Source organism: Podarcis vaucheri, assembly GCF_965113315.1.
Source record: "Podarcis vaucheri genome assembly, chromosome: 8".
In the NCBI taxonomy this organism is placed as follows: domain Eukaryota; kingdom Metazoa; phylum Chordata; class Lepidosauria; order Squamata; family Lacertidae; genus Podarcis; species Podarcis vaucheri.
In genome coordinates this window covers 57,034,158-57,055,474 of record NC_138766.1, presented here as the reverse complement: position 1 = coordinate 57,055,474, position 21,317 = coordinate 57,034,158, and the positions used below count along the sequence as shown (strand labels likewise).

Sequence of the window (21,317 nt, the reverse complement as noted above, 5' to 3'; positions counted from 1 at the left end):
GCTGCTACATACAGCATGAACCACTGCCATTTCAGATGCTGGACTACAACTATCATTCCTGGCCTTTGACCATGTAGATGTGGACTGCTGGCTGGTCCAACGGCATCTGCAAGCCCTGCTCTAATGCTCCTTTTAAAGCATCGGGATTCAGTTATGTAGAGAAGTACTTTTTAATAGGAACATAGCAGCATTCTTACCTGTAAAAATGGGGGTTAAGGCCTTTGTGTTTATAGAATCCCACCTTCTAAAACTCCTCACCAGCAGACTGAAATGGCTGTGTAATAGGGACCAGCAATGTAAACTACTTCAACCACTGTAGAAAGCTTTAAAGTCTTAAGCAGCAGCCTTCAAAGAAAATGTCAGTTGCCAAATAGCTGTACACAAACTAATAAAATTCAGAAAGGCAAGAAAGTAAGGTAACACACTCTCAAAAGTAAAATGAATTATGTTACTGTACATACTGTTCCAAGCTAGGATCCACACCTCAAGACAGCTCACCCCCCTTTCCACTACTAATTAAATTATTGGCTTTTGAAGGGGAAGGGGGGAAGAAATTTAGGGACCTTCATCAGTATAGTTAGAAAAGGAAAACCTTGTTTTTCAGACTTTATTTCCGTTTAACATGGTTAAGGCAACATAATTTAAGCACATTAGAACAACTTGTAAAAGAGCAGCAGTAAGACAAAACCTAAATGCTCACCTGTGCTATTTAAAATGTCTATGGAATGATACGTTATGCTCAGTTTAACTGGCATGCTTTGTAAACACTAAAATCAGCAGTTAACAAGCACTACAAGTCATAAATGTAAATATCCTTCCTAGCAGAAGGTAGTAGAAAAACTAATTCGTCTGAAAAAGTACAAAGGGCAGCAATGTGCTTGGATCACAGATAGCAAAAGACACAAGATACATTAGTTTTCATTCCAATGGCTTATATAAAGTGTTGAATTAAACAGTATAACTCTATGAAAAAGAGTTATACTGGTTTTTGTGAGACAAGTATAAGGCTACAAAATTCATAGTTTGAGCAAGGTAATATGTTGGATTGTGACATTCCCAGCCATAATAATGTAAATACTCAAGGCAGTATATCTGCTTTGGGCTTAAAGAAAGGCTCATGTGCAGAACATAAAAGTTGCAGACTAAGTAGCCCATGTTTAGCGTGGTTCTCATTACAGATGCACCCAAAAACAGATTTCTAGACTTCAGGGATGGTGTGATCCATCAGGTTTTTCATAATGCTTGAAGCCATCCTGAAAATAATAATGAATCTTTAACAATGTGTAAAAAGCAGATTAATTCCAAAGCTGCAAAAATATCACAGCAAGGAGTGCAACATTTGAGTCATTTGTTACAAGGCACAAGACCATATGCTGTAAACTCAAAAGCTGAGGGCAAGTTTACTGCAGCAGCTTCTCAACCCATTTCTGGGCAGCAAAAGAAAAAATTAAGTTCTACATTCCTTCACTCCTACAATTACTTTTAGTGCCAATAACACTTTAAAATCAATAATGGTATGAAGCATTGATAAGCTTCATTCTAAGCTGAAATTTGCATTTTCGTTTTGAAATTTCAGGAAGCAGCTTGACAAGAATAGTTAAAAGATTTTCAGACTATCTGCCATTGTTAGCCACATTTGTATAAGAGTTTAACACCACATGCATATTACATTTGTTGATATTTATTCTGAAGATCCTACAATCAAAGCATGCCTATTCTTTTAAGAGATTGTTAGTCTATTTAAATGGAGAAGTATTTTACACGTACCTCTTGATTATGTGTTCAAAAATTTGAGAAGGCATGATAGTGATGGTCACCACGTTTCCAGCTGATATAAGTATGTCTGCAATTTGGGCATCCTATGAAGCAAGATAGAAAGTCATGAATTCTGACTTGAAACTTGGCACTTACGGATGTTATTGTGGATGTAGCTTCCACAATAGTTAATTGTTATTAGCTGTCTTAAGCACTATTGAGGTGATAAATTCTATACACATATACAGGTAGAGCTGGTCTGGGGAATGTGTGACTCTCTTGATGTTGCTAAACTACAACTCCCAATACCCCTGACCACTAGCTATACCATCTGGGGCTGATGGGAGTCCTACATCATCTGGAGGGCCATAGGTTCCCCATTCCCTGAGGTAGCAGATAGTGTAAAACAGCCCCTTTCATAAAAAGATGGACTATATTCTGAAATGTAGTTTGCTAAATTAAAAGTCTAAGCTCTCACTTAATCACCTATAGCAGACCCACAGCTTATCCCACTGCTGCCATCATTGCCTTCATACTACATGCTACTGGTTCTTCCAAGCAGCAGAACAACTAGTAAGACAAAAATTATGTGTTAATGTCATTAACAGGGAAGTGAATGTATAATTCTGTTTAATTTCCTTTCACTAGCCTGAGGAACCAGCAACCTTTTTGAAAGAAGAGAGCCTGATCTATGCAGGTCTAGCAGCAAGAATACTTTGTAGGGCAAAAGGATCAGGATGTTTTAGCTGCTGTTGAATCTCTCTTCCCCAGAGAACCATGGAAGGTGGTTGAAGGTGCAATGACCCCTGACACACACTCCCAGGAACCACAGGATTGCAGGTCCTGTTTTCTATCAATCAAATAAATTTATATGGATAAGCTTTTGCATGTGTCTTCTGCCTATTTAGAACAATATCACTTCCACTTTTCAAAATGCATTACTTGCTGAGTGAGTGTTATCTTGCATGTTACTCACCTTCAGGCCAATTACATTCTGACCATTTATTTCACAGAGGTTGTGTTCTGTCAGAAGTCCATTTCTAGCAGCAGAACTGTCCTTTGCTATTGAAGTTATCTTTCCATTTTTGAATATAAAGCCAACATGCCCAGTACTATCCTTGTGCATGGTAATAGTTCGCTCAAAAGGCCTGTAAGAAAAACGTTTACAGTTTATTGTTTGGAGTATTTACTTAATGTCCTACATCACTAACCTGTATCCAAAGGTATTAGGCTGTGTACACTTCCCAATTTTACAATTCTATGATTCTATGACACGGCAGTTTAAAGTAGATTCAATACATCCCATGTGTACATGCGTGTCATCCATGTGACACTCTCATCATCCAAGCAACAATCCAATCTGGATTCTCCCTATCTGTAGTTAATATACACAGTGGTAACTTGGCTCTCTGAAGACAGGAGTGCCTGGCGTGCTCTGGTCCATGGGGTCACGAACAGTCGGACACGACTAAACTACTAAACAACAACTTGGTTCTCGAATGGCTTAGTTCTCGGACAAATCGGCTCCCAAACGCCGCAAACGGGAGTAAGTGTTCCGGTTTGCGAACATTTTTCAGAAGCTGAACATCCGACGCGGCTTCCACTTGAATGCAGGAATCGTAAGTCGCACCTTGGTTTGCGAACGGTTTCAGGAGTTGAATGGACTCCTGGAACGGATTAAGTTCGAGAACCAAGGTACCACTGTAATCCAATGTATAATCCAGACATACTGAAGCACATTGTGCAGTTGGGCTTTTTTGTGTGTGGTGTGTGTGTGTGTGTGTGTGTGTGTGTGTGCTGTTCTGCTGGGTGCTATCTATCGCCACACGTCCTACTTCTGTTAGCAAGGCACTACTTGGTAGGCTGCTGGCAGAGCCAGGTATGACCCATGATTTTTTAAAAAAACAATAGTTTTATCAGGTGTTTTGTGCATGTCTGGTATTTTGGAAATAAAATTGGCCGAATGCACAGGGAACCAAATATCTGAACACATGCCCACAATGGACTTGAGTTTTCTGGAACTCAGAGAGGGAGGGTAAATATTAATTTCGGGGAGGAGACAACACATAGTGCAAATCCCATCAAGCACCAGTCACTTGTGTGGACTGGAAAGCACTTGGGCAGATGAATGTGTACATGGAAAAATCAGATATGTGTGACCTATGGGCATATTAACACACCTTTGTGTGCACAGCCTTAGGCCCTGACCTTAAGCTAGTCACACTAGGAAACTGAGGTTTGGGGGGCGGACCCGACACATTCAACTTCTAGGCACTCCTTAACAACTATGAAACTCCAAAGATGTCTAAGAAGGTGTGTAACATTTCTGGAGGGTTTACCTGTCACGGATGATCATTGAAATTCTCTCTCCAGGTGCCTGCTTCAGAATTTTGTGGGCTTTATCAGAGCTCCAACCTGCACAGTTTTCGCTGTTAATTTGCAGAACCTGGTCCCCAAACCGCAGGCCAACTAGTGATGATGGAGAGTTGGCCTGAACCAACTGGACAAAAATACCCTAAACACAAAGATATGTCCACATATGAAAGTAAATTAACATCCAGTATCTTTCCAATGCATTTAGAGAAAACATGCAAGAGCAGCACAGTGAAAAACGGAACACACGCATCACATACACATTTGGCAACAGCTACCATTAAAAAGGGGGTGGGTGGGCAGTTGTGGTTTAAATTAACATGCACATACATTCATTTTATTCTAGAAATATAATTAATAATTAATAAACAAGATAGCCAGCCAATATTAGACTCTCTTAAGAAAGTTGAGTAAACTGCAAAGTTGACTGTCTTTGGAAGGGCTCAGTTTAAGAATGCCAATGATTTTTGGCATGCTTCCTGAGGCTGATGGGAGTTGAAGTTTAGCAACATGTTGACAGCCACATGCAGGCAGCTTTCCACACCTGCCATATACTTTCAGCACAGCATTATGAGTAGGAATCATTCATCTGGCAAGCTAAAATCTTATGTAGATGGTATTTGTGCACGGCTTCAGTCGATGGGGCTCATTAGGTGAATCTTACCCTGTATGTTTTGCTTAAAATCTGTTTTCCTACATGCTCATGTTGAGAAGTGATCCAAATTGATAAATATCCACACTGTATTTTGATTATTTTAAATACTTTGATGTTTTTAAATGAAAAGTTTTTATTATATTTTTATTTGCACATCTTACAATATTTTATAAGATTAACAGTTTTAACATGACCAAATAAAGAAATAAAAATAAACAGAACATTTAGTGAAACATGCAGATTCAGCCATAAAATTAACACCTGGATTAGCAATTATATAGCAACTTGACTGTGTTCAGCTTTACATAGCTGAGATTAATGGGTCACTTTAAAAAAATAATCATTTAAAAATCAGATTTATCATACATACATTGTCCACTGATTTAAGACGAAGTCCAATTTTTCCATCCTGATCTTTACACAGTATTACTTCACGGATTCCTTGCTTAATTTCCGCTCTGCGAACTCCAACATCATTTCCAGTTACTGGAGCCACCATGTAATTCACTGCAGAAGGGCTTGCAACAAGCTGAGAATTAGAAGACCTTAAAATAAGTAGACCTTACAAACTGGCAGAATCAAGTCTCATTTACAGTCATACCTCGGGATAAATGTGCTTCAGGTTGAGCGTTTTCAGGTTACGCTCCGCGGCGACCCAGAAGTAACGGAGCGCGTTACTTCCGGGTTTTGCAGCTCGCGCATGCGCAGATGCTCAAAATGACATCAAGCGCAGGTGGGGAAGTGGCGAATCGCGACCCGCGCAGCCGTGGGTTGCGTTTGCTTCAGGATGCGAACGGGGCTCCAGAACAGATCCCGTTCGCATCCAGAGGTACCACTGTATAGGCCTTTTTAAAAATGGGACAAACCCATGACTGACTTCAGGACAACAATTTTGAGCTTTGTAAAAATTATATTATTTTAGAATCCTTAGGATCACAGGTATTGATGGGAGCAGAATCCAACAAACTGGGTTTCCAAGGCAGACTCATTTGATGCACACCAATCTGTAGACTGGGGGTTTATTTCCAAGTTGTTGGATTCCTTCAGCCCTGAAGCAAACTGGAAATAATTCATTGCAACTAAAAGCAAACAAAGTATCTCCCATCTCCCCACTTTCCTCAAAGCTCTGAGTGATTACTCAGTCAGCTTGGTTTAGTTTCTCAGAAAAGCTTGGTAAATCTGGTGTGGGGGGGGGGGGTTTAAAAAAAATGTTGCAACAGTGCTTCTTGGAAGGTTTGAAGCCTTATGACTTATGAATATGACTTATATTAAGGCCACAATTTGACTCAGGACTTGAATCACCCCAATTTGTATCATCATTTGGGGTACAGAGAGGATGCACACCCCTAATATTTTAGCTCTTGCTTTTATAATGTTCTAAATATGGAGAAGATTGAAATTTTAAAGAACCCCAAAGAAGCAGCATGCATCTTTTCTTGTCTTTTCTTTAAGCAAAACACAAAACACAAGGAAACCCAAATTAGTCCTACTTATATGGTTGATACTTACCCCCTGAGAATTTACAGCAGGCACCATTGCCATGTTTCTTTGTATCTCTTCTTCATTTAGGCTAAGACCCATATACTGGGCAAGTTCAGGATACAGTTTGGGATACAAGTCTATAGAAAGTAAACAAAAATAATGTTAAACTATTACTATTATTTAGAGCCTGTTGAGATGATTCTCAATTTCACAGGTGAGAAGTCAAGTATCAGACTGGAGCAATCCTATCCTCCCTTAGAACATGCTGACAGTTACCACTGCACTTGGAGCTACTGGATTTACATATTGAAAGCTTATTAGGATCACTGACCAGCAACTCTCAGATTAGAAAATCCACATAAGGATTTTACAAGGTAGCCCAAGGACTGCCTTTAAAGGAAAAACTTTTTCAAAAAAGTTAATAGCTGCTTCAAGCGGCCACAAAGCACAGCTGATGCCAGGTATGTTGAAAATAGGGTTTCATATGCCACTGGGAGCAGTGACATACCTTCCCTCCCAGGAACAACATATGCAAAAAAAACACCCCTGCCCTGTCATCGTATCCCAATGCTCCCGGGGGCAATTGAGGCTCCCATTGTGAATATGTGCAGCAGCAGCTAGACTTTCTAGCCACTTGGAAAGGGTATTATAGGTAAGAAGAAGACAACATTCATTAAAAGGCAGTCCTCAGGCTGCTTCATAAGTACTTTTAAACAATATTGTGCAGGGTTCCCCCCTCCAAAAAATAATAATTGCACACATTTAATGCAGGAGGAGGATGGAACAGAAATCCTTATGAACACATGCAAAAGTAATTCAAATAGATTTAGACTGACAAGCACCCTACAAGCACCCAACTCCATTTAATTCTCTTTAAAGCAATTATCTTTATACAGCCTATCCTTATCATTTCCAGAGATCAATAAAAACTTCCCACTTCAAACCAGTGAAATAAATAGTTTAGCTAGAACTTGTGTTATGTCTATTGACTTTTTTTAAGGTTGTATTTTTTGTGCTATACATATTTAGCTTTTGCTACCTCATATTTTCTTAGCACTAAAGTAACTTACTTCCATGTTGAAGGGTGGGTGCTGAGGCTTCAGATAAAATTGCTGGATTGGCTGGGTTTGAAGCAAAAGATGTCTGTGCCTGCACAGGAAGATAAAGTAAAAACTTTTTAAAGTTTATAAACAGACATAGTTCTATAATACAAGAGGCATGTGGGTTGCATAGCCAAAAACTTTTAATTATGCCTTTAGGTTACATAAATATTTAGTTACAAACCAATATGTTCCAGTTGTTAAGAGTAACAAGTTACATTACAATGTTTGCTTGCTCACAAAAAATATGTGAATTTCAAAATGGGGAACTTATTTTCAAAACAATTTTCTAACCTGTTTAGGAGTAACTTTGTTTGAGGAGTGGGACTTAATGCCGAGGAAACAAATGCCTTATTCTATAATAGCTACTTTTATCAAAACACATATTGAATGTGTACTACAAATACTTTTATTCTTTATCCTTTGCTTTACTTTTGAGTTTCCTTAATACAAATTTGGAAATTTATCTGATAAATAAAAACAGATCAGGCTCTAAAGAACTATACTAAAGAATTAGTTCCATACACCTAAGAGGCTTTGGATTTGTGACCCATTCAAATAGTGCATGGTAAAGTTACTTTTCAAGGCAATTTGTGACAGTGTTTGGACCCGCAGCAAAAATAATTCAAGTATTACATCAGAAAGGTTCACAGGATGCCTGCATATCCATCCATCCATACACACACACATACTTGGAGAGGCCTAAACTGTCGGAGCTCACACTTAGTATAATTATTATAACAGCAGAAACTATGCACATAATTAAAAGATAATCTTTATACAAGAATATATTTTTATGTGCTGGTCTACAAGATACAGAAAGATGTTTTTCAGAAATAGAATTTTCAAATGGTTACTGTTTTGACCTTCAGCAAACACTGGTTTCCCCCATAAAATATACTTTGACATACCTGAATTACTTTGTCCACCTTGAGATCCTCCAGGGAAGGATACAGCGACATTTTCACAGAATTAGCCTGAAAGAAATAAAACAAAAAGTCTTAAAATGAACGAGGAAGTAGCACAGAATTGCCTAGCATACCTTTATGTTTTTAATCCCTCAGAAACTAACTTTTTTCAAATCATATCTGTGCACCATGCAAATTACAGCACAATTCCATGCAAACTTACTCAAAAGCAAGTTCAGCAATATAAAACAGGTCTTGCTACCAGGTAAACATCAATATGACTGCACTGTTACCTATGCTTTACAGCACAAGGAACTTGCATGGCACACAAGACAGTCTTGATGGACACAGGGGAAAGAATAGCCTTTCCATTCCTTGCAATACCCTCTTATGCTGTCTCTATGCATACCAATATGCTTTCACACTGACAAAAGTACAGTGGTACCTCTGGTTACGAACGGATCCATTCTGGAGGCCCGTTCACAACCTGAAAGGAACGCCACCCGCGTCTGTGCGTGCGCATGTCGCGATTCGCCGCTTCTACGTGTGATGTCATTTTGCGCGTCTGCGCGTGCAGTGAAAACCAGAAGTAACCCTTTCCGGTACTTCCAGGTCGCCACGGGACACAACCTGAAAACGCTCAACCTGAAGCAACATGTAGGTATGACTATATGGAGAAAGTAAGGCTCTATTGTAACCACTGAGATTCCTTCACATGCGTGTTTTGCACCTACACTTGAGTAAATTGAGCCTCAGTTTTTTTAATATATAGTTGGTTATCCTATCCTAGAATGAATATCACACTAGAAACATGCACTTTCCATTACAATATCTAATGCAAATATGCAGCTCTTCAGCAGTCCAACAGAAATCAGATGTTCTGAGTGCTAGTCACCATTTGTAGGCACAAATGTATCTTGCAGAAATCTTATCAGTTGATGAAAGAGTACTGAAAGAGCACTGGGGAGGCTGAAATTTGTTTTAAAACACTATATTCCACTAGAAGGGAATATTTGATTGCATACTGGAATCCTCACTTTCTGAATAGTAGCCAAGGTTGTCAATTTGAGCTACAAATGAATCCATCTTTTTACTGGGTTAATTTTACAGATTTCCTCCTCTCCATCTTTTCATCCAATACAAACTGACTGCACTGGGAATCAAAGGGACAGTATACAGTGGTGCCTCGGGATGCGAACGGGATCTGTTCCGGAGCCCCAATCACATCCTGAATGCAACGTAAGACGCGACTGCGCGTCTGCGTGGCTCGAGTTTTGCCGCTTCCGCGCATGACGTCGTTTTGAGCGTCTGCACATGCGGCGAAACCAGGAAGTAATGTGCTCCGTTACTTCCGGGTTGCCGCAGAGCACAACTCGAACACGCTCAATCCGAAGCACGTTCAACCCAAGGTATGACTATAATAGATGTGAACTAATAATTCCAAAACCTTTGATCCAACTCTACAATTCTATGATTCTATTATTCTCTCTTTCTACTTTTCTACATAAGTTTTACAACCATTTATTAGGAAGTATTATTCCTCCCCTTTCCCTATTAGGTTGGAGCAAAAAGAGAGTTGCCCTCAACATGTCCCCGGATATGGACAAATATTGGCTTGGTTTACTTGGTTCAATTAACCTTACTAACAACTTATGTTTGAAAAGAAACACAAAAAATTCACACTAAAAGCCAAGCTTCTAAAATATTTCAGGATTTGCATGTAACCTAGGAGATAATTAGCCAGTACCTAAATGCTTGGATTATGTGCGCGCTCACCCCGCCTGCCCCCGCAAGAGACCTTGGAAGTTGTTTAAAAACACAATATTAGAAGCTCAATATTAGAAGCTGTAAATCAGGAAATGTACCACAAGGACCAAGAGGATGCCAGTATGCTTAGAGACAAGAAGGTTTCCTTCAAAAATTTAAGTATCGTCCAAATTAAGAGAACAAAAAGGAACACAAACTTTGACCAAAAAAGTGAAAGCAAACAAAAGGTTCTTAAAATATATTAGTAGCAGGAGAGTCTAGGGAGGTGGTGTGCTACAGAAGGATAGTAAGATTGCAGAGAAGCTGAATGAACTCTCTGCATCTGTTTTCACAATGCAAGATATATGACAGATCCCAGTGCCTGAACTAACTTTTACTGAAGGCAAGTCTGAGGAACTGAGGCAGATAATGGTGACGAGAGATGAAGTTCTCACCCTTACTGGCACAATAAAAAGTGACAAATTGCTGGGTCTGGATGGCATCCAACCAAGAGTTCTCAAATAACTCAACTGTGAAATTGCTGATCTTCTAACAAATGTATGCAATTTATTCCTCAGATGAGCCTCCATTCCTGAGGACTGTAGTCAATGTAACACTTTTTTAAAAAACAGATTGGGCAGGGAGAGAGGATCCTAGAAATTAAAAGCTAGTTAGCTTAACGTCTGTCCCCCCCCCAAAAAAAAAAACTGGTGTAAAATACTGTTAAAGATAAAATAACCAAGCATGCAGAAGAACAAACCTGAAACAAAGCCAGCATAGCTTCTGCAAGGGTGAGTCCTATCTAACATATAACAATTCTTTGAGAGCATCAACAAGCATGTAGATAGAGGTGATCTGGTTGATGTTGTGTACTTGTACTTTCAAAAAGCTTTTGACAAGTTACCTCACCAAATATTCCTGGGTAACCTTAACAGTTGTTTAATAAAAGGAGAGGTCATCTTGTGGATCAATAATTGGTTAAGTAGCAGGAACCAGAAAGTAGGAATAAATGGAGAAGTGTAGAAAGTAGGAGTCCTTCAAGGGTTAGTATTGGGACGTATGCTTTTTAACTTATTCATAAACAATCTAGAGTAAGGAATGAGCAACACAGTGGCCACGTTTGCTGATACCACTGAATTGTTCAGGGTTGTTAAAAGAAAAAGACATTGTGAAGATCTCAAAAAAGAATCTCTCCAAACTGAATGAATGGGCAGTAAAATAGCAAATTCAATTCAATGTAAACAAGTGTAAAGTGTCAGGGCAAAACCCCTTAAATTTCACATATATGCTCATGGGGTCTGAACTTGCGACTGATTAGGAACAAGACCTTGAGGTCACAATAGATAGCCTGATGAAGATGGCAACCCAATGCGCAGAGGCCATGAAAAAAGCAAATTCCATGCTAGGGATCATTAGGAAAGAAACTGAAATTAAAACTGCCAATATCATGGTGCCATTATACAAATCTATGGTGTGACAACATTTGGAATACTGTGGACAGTTCTGGTCGCCTAACCTCAATCAATCAATTAATCAGTAAAACAGTAGAGTTGGAAAAGGTTCAGAAAAGAGCAACCAAAATGATCAAGGCGTGGAGTGACTCCCCTATGATAAACGGTTGCAGCATATGGGACTTTTTAGAGAAAGGTTGAGCAGAAATGACATGAAGGAGATGTTTATAAAAAATTATACATGGTATGGAGAAAGTGAAAGCAGAAAATGTTTCCTCTTTCTCTCATATCACAAGAGTGCATGCATATTCAGCATAGATAAATTACCGTATTTTTTGCACCATAACACTCACTTTTTCCCTCCTAAAAAGTAAGGGGAAATGTCTGTGCGTGTTATGGAGGGAATGCCTACGGGTGGCATGCCTACGGATTTTCCTCCTCTAAAAACTATGTGCGTGTTATGGTTGGGTGCGTGTTATAGAGCGAAAAATACGGTACTTCTTCATGCAACACAGTTAAACTATGGAACTCACTCCCACAAGAGACAGTGACGCCCATCAACTTGGATGATTTAAGATTACCAATGATTACTAGCCATGATAGCCATGCTCTGCCTCCAAAGTCAGAGGCAGTGATGTTTCTGCTACAGGATGGGAGAATGCTCTTGTGCCCAGGGTCCTGCTTGCAGGTTTCCCACAGGCATTTGGTTGGCTGCTGTGAGAGAAGGATGCTGGATTTTGCGTATTTTAAAAAATGACTGAACAAATACAGCCAAAGTGTCAATTTATATCGAGAGAGAGAAAATGGGGTTATGGGCAGGAGAAAAGTCTGCCAAAATATGAAGTACAACTTCATTCAAAAAGACTGTATGTGTATTTCATCTAAGTATACATTTGGAACAGAAAGCACAGATCCTCTAAAGCTGCAATCCTGAACACTCATACTAAACAGTTAGCCTAACTGAAAACACACTTTCACATATAGGACTGTGTTAGATAGAATTCAAAAAGAAAACAATTCCCATTCATTTTTCCAGAGGGTAGTTGTGTTGGCCTGCTGCAGTAAACCCAACAAGGAGTCTCGTGGCAATCAAATGTATTATGGCCTAAGCTTTTGTGGACTACAGTACATCCCATCAGAATGCAACATCCACGAAATTCAACATATCTGTGGCTCATGAAAGCTTGTGTCACAATAAATCTGTTAAGTTTTCAAAATGTCTCAAGACTTTGTTTTGTTGTTGTCGTCGTGTAGGGTACACACACGCAGATGAAGAACAAAGTAGGTATTATAAAAAATTCTTTCCAGTAGCACCTTAAAGACCAACTAAGTTAGTTCTTGGTATGACTTAGTTGGTCTTTAAGGTGCTACTGGAAGGAATTTTTTATTTTGACTATGGCAGACCAACACGGCTACCTATCTGTAAAGTAGGTATTAAATACTGTAACGCAAAATAAAGGCTCGATGGATCTCTGTAGGGTTTGCTGTGAATATCAAAACAGATCCCGACTTTCAGAGGATGTAAATCACATGAGTGGAAAGAGCCCTGCGCCACTCACAGAAATAGGACTACATACTTCCTTCTCCCACCTTTAAAGTAAACAGTCTACGTAACGAAACCGAATGGACCCGAGTCTTGCTTCCTCCGCCGACCTCAACTTCGCTCCCTGAGCCAAAAGACAACCCTCCCCGTCCCCGCGCTAAACCCCCTGCCCTTTATTGGCCCGACTCCTCCCCTCCAATCTCAACCTTGTTCCCCGCCCCTCGAGGGAGACGGAGGTCCGCGTGGGCCGCCCGCCCTCCTTCCCTCCCACGGCAACGCCGACCAAAAGCCCGGGAGCCCCGCCAAGCTGCTGCTCCCCCTTCGCCCTCGCGAGACTCAGGGGAAAGGGGCTCGCTTCCGACGAGGCTTCCCGCCCCGCCACCCCCGCCGTTACGTGGGGGGGGGAGGCGCGAAACACCCGCGCAGAAACCAGGGGCGTCGCCTCCCGAAGCCCGTTTTCTGACCCGAGGCGCGCCTCTGAGCATACGGAGAGCGCGCTCCCCATGACCCGCCCCGCTCAGCCGGAGCCAGAGGAGAGGCGGCTGTTTCTGTCTCAAACGGGCCTGGCCGAAGCCCCCGCGCCGCTTTACCGAGGGAGAGAGACGCTGCTGCCCCCTCAGCGCCTCTCAGGGCCGCCCCCGGCCTAGCCGCCAAGGGAGAACAGAGGGCCCGGCCCAGCCTGCTTCAGGCCTCTCGCCCGCCCGCCCCGCGTCCTCCCCCGACGGTGTCCTAAAAGATGAGAGGCTCACCGAACGAGTCGAGGGCGACGGCTTCGATTCCCGGACCGTTAAGCGCAAGGCTGGCTGTGAGGCGGAGGCTCTTGCTTCGGGTCCTGGCGTTTCCTCTATGAGGAGGAGGCGGCGTCGGGCGAAACACAAGCCAGCTGGCGGAGAGTCCTGCGCGCATGCGCCACCAGCGGCGGGAGGGGGGCGGACGGGCTGGTGGTTGTTTTAGGCAGGCTTGTTTGATCAGGCCTGCTGGACTCAGGGGGGCACCCCCCCCCAAGCACAAGTCAGCTATCTCGAAGCACGGGACTCGCTTTGTGTATGTGTGTTAAGGCAAGGCTGGCCCAAGACATTTTGGCACAATTGCAGCTCCATCCCCACCAGGGAAGAAGGGCTGAGGAATCAGGAACAAAGCAGGAAAGAATGTTGACATTAGGATCTGCTGTCCCCTGTGGATACTGCTGCCTGAGGCAGTCACCTCAGCTTGTCCCATGGGTGGGCTGGCCCTGTGTGAATGTCTAGCTGCCAATGGAGTGCTGAACTGGGGCTCAGCTCTTTCATACACACAGTTTGTCACTTCAGCAGATGAATGTGCCCCATGTAGAGATGGACTTGCTTTATAGATCATAAAGGTGTACATGAACACATAAAGAAAGGGGGGACCTTATAGCAACATTGGTCTTTGAATCACATGAATATATTTTGAACAGCATTTATCTTTGGCAAGTTCACTCACTAGAAAAATAGTGTGACTAAGGTTCTGCAATTTCCCATAAGTTCTATAAAGCAGTCTCATGACAAGCGGCAAAGTTCCTCAAATTTCATGCGTGTTATGCATCATTCAAATAAGAACTTTCATAACAGCAGCTGATTTCTAAAGGTCATGGATTTCTAGAAGCAGCCCACTGTTGATGTCAGTTCATCTCCACAGTATAGCCATTTTAGAGAATTCTTTTTCACACATGAAACAAAAAATTGATTTCATACTTACAATACTGCATCTCAATTTACTACCAGGCCAAGTTTACAATTTTGTTATTGACTTTTAATGCCCTAAACCAGTGATTTTCAGTCTGTGTGACATAGCACCCTGGGGTGCCTTGAATGATGGTCAGGGATGCCATGAGCAACACTGTCCCTCTTTCCTTCCCTCCCTCCTGACACCCTCTTGCATCTCTGCCTCTCAAAGGCACAGCTGTTTATTCCATCAGCCCTGGCTGTAGGCTCTGCAGGCGAGTGGTGCCTCTGAGAGCCACCTCTCTTTGGGGCAACGGAGGAGGGGCAGCTCAGAGACCAGGGATGGCAGCAGCTGCTGCCCAGAGGACTCCCAAGAAGAGGGGAGAGGAGGCTGAGGGAACACTCCACAAGGGAGGGTGAGAGGCTGCCAGCTCTGGAGGCAAGGGGTGACATAACTGGGCTCCTGAGTCCCACAGGGGTGCCACAGAAAGAATGTAGTTGGTCAAGGGAGCCGTGAATTCAAAAAAGGTTGAAAACATCTGCCCTAAACAACTTGGGCGCCTCCCTGATATATCTTTCCATTCATTAAGTGATTTGGATGAGACCCTCCTGTTGTGCTGCAGATTGCTGGTGTTCATATTGAGCAGGGTCTTTTCTGAGTTGTTGCCCAGCTTGTAGAATCCTCTCCTTTCGGAAAGAAGATAAGCACCAGCTTGCTAAAAAAACATACTTCTTGGCCCAAGCATTTGATGGTTGTTGGTTATTGTAGATACTGCTGTCCTCTAGATTTGATGGCAGATTTTATTTAATTTGTTCTGTATTATTCATGGAATCAATTTAATGAAAGGTGCTGTAGAAGTGTATTCAATAAATAAATAAAACTCCTTCATGATCAAATTATATCACAGTTCTGGGGCACCAATGTTCTTGTGCAGGAGATATCAGTTGTATTTGATGGCGAAGTGATGATATTCAATTTTGAGGGTCAGGAGAAAATGCTATTTATGTTAATCCATTACTGGATATTGCAGTCAGAATTACATTTTTCTTAGAAGAATCTGGATTTTTCTTACAAAAACTGAACTCTGGGTTGTACCCATTGAAATTGTCCCATCATGCAATGGGGCTTCCTCTCCCTGTGCACTCCCCAATTCTGTTCTTGGGGTTCTCCCAACTCTCCAGAACAGATGTGGAAGAGGGTACACAGAGAGGAAAGGAATTTCCATTGCACGGTCGGAAGTCCTTGTGTGATGGGATGACTTTGCTGGATACTGCACTATTTCATTATGATCAGCCTTCCTGGTGACTCATCCTGAGAACTAGCTTGCCTGCCTTCAGTACTTGAAATTGTATCTCTAAACATCTTTCTTGTCCTTCTGAAACCTCTGACACAGTGCATCTCTGTCACATTAGAAACTGTAGTGTTCATCATCATCATCATGATAAAAATCTGAACTACCGTAATCTATTGGGAATGTTTGGTCAGAAAGAATTTGGTATTTACATGCTCTTCAATACTATAAGTCTTATGGAATTCAACTTGATACCTATTTACATATTTTCTTTCTCCTTTATTGTGTCCTGTCACCCCTTTTCTTTCCTTCTGATTCTGAAACTAGTTTTGCTTAAGAAATTTCTGGTGCTTCTATTTCCATTTCCATTATTTAATAATGCATTCTGTTAAATATTTTACATCAATGAGTTTGCAGCTCTTGAGTGAACCATAGACACATTGTAACATTTGTGGTTTGAGTATGTCACATTTGAACTATTCTACCACCACAAAAGTGAATTCAGGACACTTGTAGATGGTTTATTTTTAAAAGTCTGTTCAGTAAACCCACAGTCTGAGGGAGGCTTGCGTAAATATTTATTTGATGATTTTAGCTACATGCTAAATTTATAGATGTGTTCTATATATAAACAACATGCAAATGAGGTGGGCAACAAAAGCCTGCTGTTTCTTGTGAAAAAGAACACAATATAACACATATATATTCCATATATGTGTGTGTGTGTGTGTGTGCGCGTGCGTGTGTATATATATATATATATATATATATATATATATATATATATATATGCAGGTTTTGGTGTCTTCGGGTGTCTTCCCGTGTAAGAGTCGGGGTGTCTGTGCGACGTTTCGACGAGGTCTCACTCGTCATCTTCAGGCTGGTGCTTTCGGCTTCTTGTTACTGGAACAGAGCAGAGTCTGGTGTTTGAGTTCCTATAAATACTGTTGAGGGGTGTGGTGTATAGCCTCCAACGTTCTGGGCAGAGAGGAAGTTCCTAGATTAGTGTGCCTTTTCTTCTTTTGTTCCTTAATTACTTGAGGGATATCTTGGGTGATTTCATGAGTGATATTCTGAATACCACTGGGTGGGTCATTAAGTGTAGATTAGTTGCTAAAGCTTTCGTGTCTTGACCTCTTGAGCTTGTGAAGAGTTTTTCTGAGAAGATGGCTGTGCTGCATTTAGTTGTGCTCTGGCTTGGCTTCGTGTATAGGGGCGAGCTGTGGTTTTGTGCCTTGTGCCAGCCAGATCTGTGTAGGGATTGCAGGGGGGTGCAGCATCCGGAGGTGCCACTATAGTTTGGCTACTGGATGGAGTCTGTAATATGTCTGTGGAGAGGGTCTGGGTTTGGGTCTGGTATGGTTGATTGGTGACGGCGTTCTGTGTGCCTCTGGTTCTGGTGTCGGTTTTTGTGGGGAGGGCTAATTTCCAGATGTCTGGCAGGCGGGACGTGTCGTCACGCTTGTTCATGTTGTGAGGGTGTTTCTCTATCTCGATGGCTTCCATGATTATTCTCTTGTGGTGATGTTCCATGTTAAAGAGCAATTTGGAATCTGCAAAATTAATTTCGTGTCCTGTTTCTTTCATGTGTTGGAAAAGAGAGGAAGTTTTTTCTTCTTTTTTGACGGCATTCTTGTGTTCTGCGATACGTGCATTTATTCGTCTGTTTGTTTGTCCAATGTACGTGGCTGGGCAGACTTTGCAGGGTATTTCATAGACCCCTTGGTTTTCCAGCTGGATTTTGTCTTTTGGGTTTCTGAGGATATTGGCTATTTTTTGGTTGGGGACGAATAAATGCACGTATCGCAGAACACAAGAATGCCGTCAAAAAAGAAGAAAAAACTTCCTCTCTTTTCCAACACATGAAAGAAACAGGACACGAAATTAATTTTGCAGATTCCAAATTGCTCTTTAACATGGAACATCACCACAAGAGAATAATCATGGAAGCCATCGAGATAGAGAAGCACCCTCACAACATGAACAAGCGTGACGACACGTCCCGCCTGCCAGACATCTGGAAATTAGCCCTCCCCACAAAAACCGACACCAGAACCAGAGGCACACAGAACGCCGTCACCAATCAACCATACCAGACCCAAACCCAGACCCTCTCCACAGACATATTACAGACTCCATCCAGTAGCCAAACTATAGTGGCACCTCCGGATGCTGCACCCCCCTGCAATCCCTACACAGATCTGGCTGGCACAAGGCACAAAACCACAGCTCGCCCCTATACACGAAGCCAAGCCAGAGCACAACTAAATGCAGCACAGCCATCTTCTCAGAAAAACTCTTCACAAGCTCAAGAGGTCAAGACACGAAAGCTTTAGCAACTAATCTACACTTAATGACCCACCCAGTGGTATTCAGAATATCACTCATGAAATCACCCAAGATATCCCTCAAGTAATTAAGGAACAAAAGAAGAAAAGGCACACTAATCTAGGAACTTCCTCTCTGCCCAGAACGTTGGAGGCTATACACCACACCCCTCAACAGTATTTATAGGAACTCAAACACCAGACTCTGCTCTGTTCCAGTAACAAGAAGCCGAAAGCACCAGCCTGAAGATGACGAGTGAGACCTCGTCGAAACGTCGCACAGACACCCCGACTCTTACACGGGAAGACACCCGAAGACAGCAAAACCTGCATTCCTGTACCCGTGAAAATCTACGAAAGCATATATATATATATATATATATATATATATATATATATATATATATATATATATATATTGCAGGCAAATCTCAATTTGCTAAATCTCAGTTTTTTCAACGAGACTTTTGGGTGTATGATTAGACTTTCACCCTGAAGTTGGAAACACTGAAACAAAAAACATCAAGGACAAATGCAAATAGGATCTATGCCAATTTGTTTCTTCCCTATCTACCCACAGGGACAGGGAGACAACCTGAATGTTAGAACTCATGCAAGCAACCCCAGATTCAATCATTGGCATCTCCAGGATCATACAGCCTTTCCCAAGCTGGCATCCTTGAGATGTTGGATTCGCATGAGGTCCGGCCAGCATTGTTAGTGGTCAGGCATGATGGGAGCTGAAGGGCACCTGACTGGGGAAAGCAGGAAAGAGCTGGTTCTGAGACCTTGGATTGCTTGCTGCTAGAGTAGGCAATACTGTGCTCAATGGCTAGATAGTCTGACTGCTATAGGGGACGTTTGGATGTTCTAGCTCCACTCACAGAACAAGTCTTCCCTGTCTGTTGCTGTGAGTCACAGAGAACCTACGGTAATTACTTGTGTTTTAGGCCTCACTAACCTATACACTCACTAACCTATAACTGGGACGCGGGTGGCGCTGTGGGTTAAACCACAGAGCCTAGGACTTGCCGATCAGAAGGTTGGTGGTTCGAATCCCCGTGACAGAGATTCCCGTTGCTCAGTCCCTGCTCCTGCCCACCTAGCAGTTCGAAAGCACGTCAAAGTACAAGTAGATAAATAGGTACTGCTCCAGCGGGAAGGTAAACAGCGTTTCTGTGCGCTGCTCTGGTTCGCCAGAAGTGGCTTAGTCATGCTGGCCACATGACCCGGAAGCTGTACGCCGGCTCCCTCGGCCGATAAAGCGAGATGAGCGCCGCAACCCCAGAGTCGGCCACGACTGGACCTAATGGTCAGGGGTCCCTTTACCTTTTAACCTATACAAAATACACTCAGCGGTAGGATAGTTTGTGCTTTTCTTAATTAGTTTCTGTTTCCATTAAATTGCTGCTAATGTTATTTTGGCCTGGCCTTAAGTGTACAAGAAGACAGGAAGAAATGTGAAAAAGTGGAGGAACAAAAATGGCTGGAGGTAGACATTGCACTACCTTCCCCTACCTTTTCCTTGCAATCATTTATCATGTAGGCTTTGAAAATATTTGCACAAGGACAGGTGACTTAGCAACCTGAGAGAAATGTAAATACAGTGTTAAACAAAGAACAATGCTGTTGGATATTCATACATAAAAAAGGCCAAAAATAACCCTAGGTCTCTGAGACAATCCAGATAATGATTCTATGAAAAGAATTACACAAAAGTATACAGTTCCTCAAGCTAACTTGCTTAGATGCTGTCCTAAAGCTAGGCCTTGTTAAAACTACTAATATTAAACTCAACTGAATACTCAAAATATTCTATTTATGAAGCAATAAAAAGAGTGATAATGCTGCCCATATATTATACGTGCATTATATGTGAGTGAAAGTTATTAGCAGTGGTGTGCGGTGAACTTTTTTTTGTAGGGGAACAGTTAGGGCCAGAGGCAGCAGCTTGCAAGGCTGACTGAGTTGGGGGCAGACATTGCATGTGTGAGCATCACACCTCCCTCCCTAAGACGGGCAGAAGCTTCCTGGGCTTTGGGAAGGAGGTACCAGGCCACTTGACAGGATGCTGAAGCTCTGCTGCCACCTTCCCAAAGCCAGGTGGGCTTTGAGGAGGTGGCAGGAGTGCTCTTGGACCCTTTAGGGGGCTAACCTAGTCCCCTAGTCCATTGACCGCACACCACTGCCAATGATATTTGTTGTTGTGTCACATCACGCCCACTGTTGTGAATGAAATTTAGTGCAAGATGCTGTTATGCTTGTCAAAAAGCCACAGTTCCATAAAGCAGCAGGTCAACTGCAGTGTGAAAGGAAAGCTAGCCCTATAAACAGGAAAACTAACCCAATATTCTCCATGTCGGAATGCACCCTCAGTTCTCGTACTTCAAGAACATCAGAATAATGACTTCGTACAATTGCACCCATTCACTTCATTTCTTTTAGCCAATTCAAAATCAGGCTGCACCACATGCCCTGGTCTTTTCCTTTTCTTTTTTGAGAATGTATTCCCCCCTCCCCCCGAATACGGGGTCTACTGTGATACAGTCTACAGTGGTTCTCAAAGGGTTTGCCAGGAGAGGATGGCAAGTGTGAAGATTCAAGGACAGTCAAAGGAACATTGAAACGTATAGTATAGTATAGTATAGTATAGTATAGTATAGTATAGTATAGTATAGTATAGTATAGTATAGTATAGTATAGTAGAATAGTATATAAAAAACATTATTGCAGAATATGGATAGTTAGCTTTTTAACCACTGTTGGGAGTTTCTTTCTTTCTTTCTTTCTTTCTTTCTTTCTTTCTTTCTTTCTTTCTTTCTTTCTTTCTTTTGTTTCCAAATGTATTTCCTATAATAATAAAAAAATCAGTGTGGCACGAGCAAATTTTCATTCTGAAAGTGTAGCCAGAGAAAAAAGTTTGAAATCCAATGACTTTGTAGGATACCACATTTTTAAGTCCAGGGTTCCCAGAAATATCCATCTAGTAAGTGAGCTCATTTG

The 21,317-nt window shown here is 41.9% G+C and overlaps 1 protein-coding gene across 2 annotated transcripts; it reads right to left on the bottom strand.

Moving 5' to 3' along the window:
- Positions 1-593: 593 nt before the first annotated feature.
- Positions 594-13,920, bottom strand: SDCBP (syndecan binding protein). Of its 2 annotated transcripts, none has more exons than XM_082234001.1 (9): positions 13,763-13,920; positions 8,277-8,342; positions 7,336-7,414; positions 6,293-6,402; positions 5,154-5,312; positions 4,095-4,270; positions 2,732-2,903; positions 1,768-1,859; positions 594-1,253 (listed from the first exon to the last, which is right to left on the bottom strand). In XM_082234001.1, exons 2-9 carry the CDS (start codon positions 8,325-8,327, stop codon positions 1,199-1,201), a joined length of 894 nt encoding a protein of 297 aa, XP_082090127.1. In that variant the 5' UTR covers positions 8,328-8,342; positions 13,763-13,920; the 3' UTR covers positions 594-1,198. The 2 variants fall into 2 exon arrangements, with proteins under 2 accessions (XP_082090127.1, XP_082090128.1); XM_082234002.1 differs by lacking the exon at positions 13,763-13,920 and adding an exon at positions 13,061-13,143.
- Positions 13,921-21,317: the final 7,397 nt, after the last annotated feature.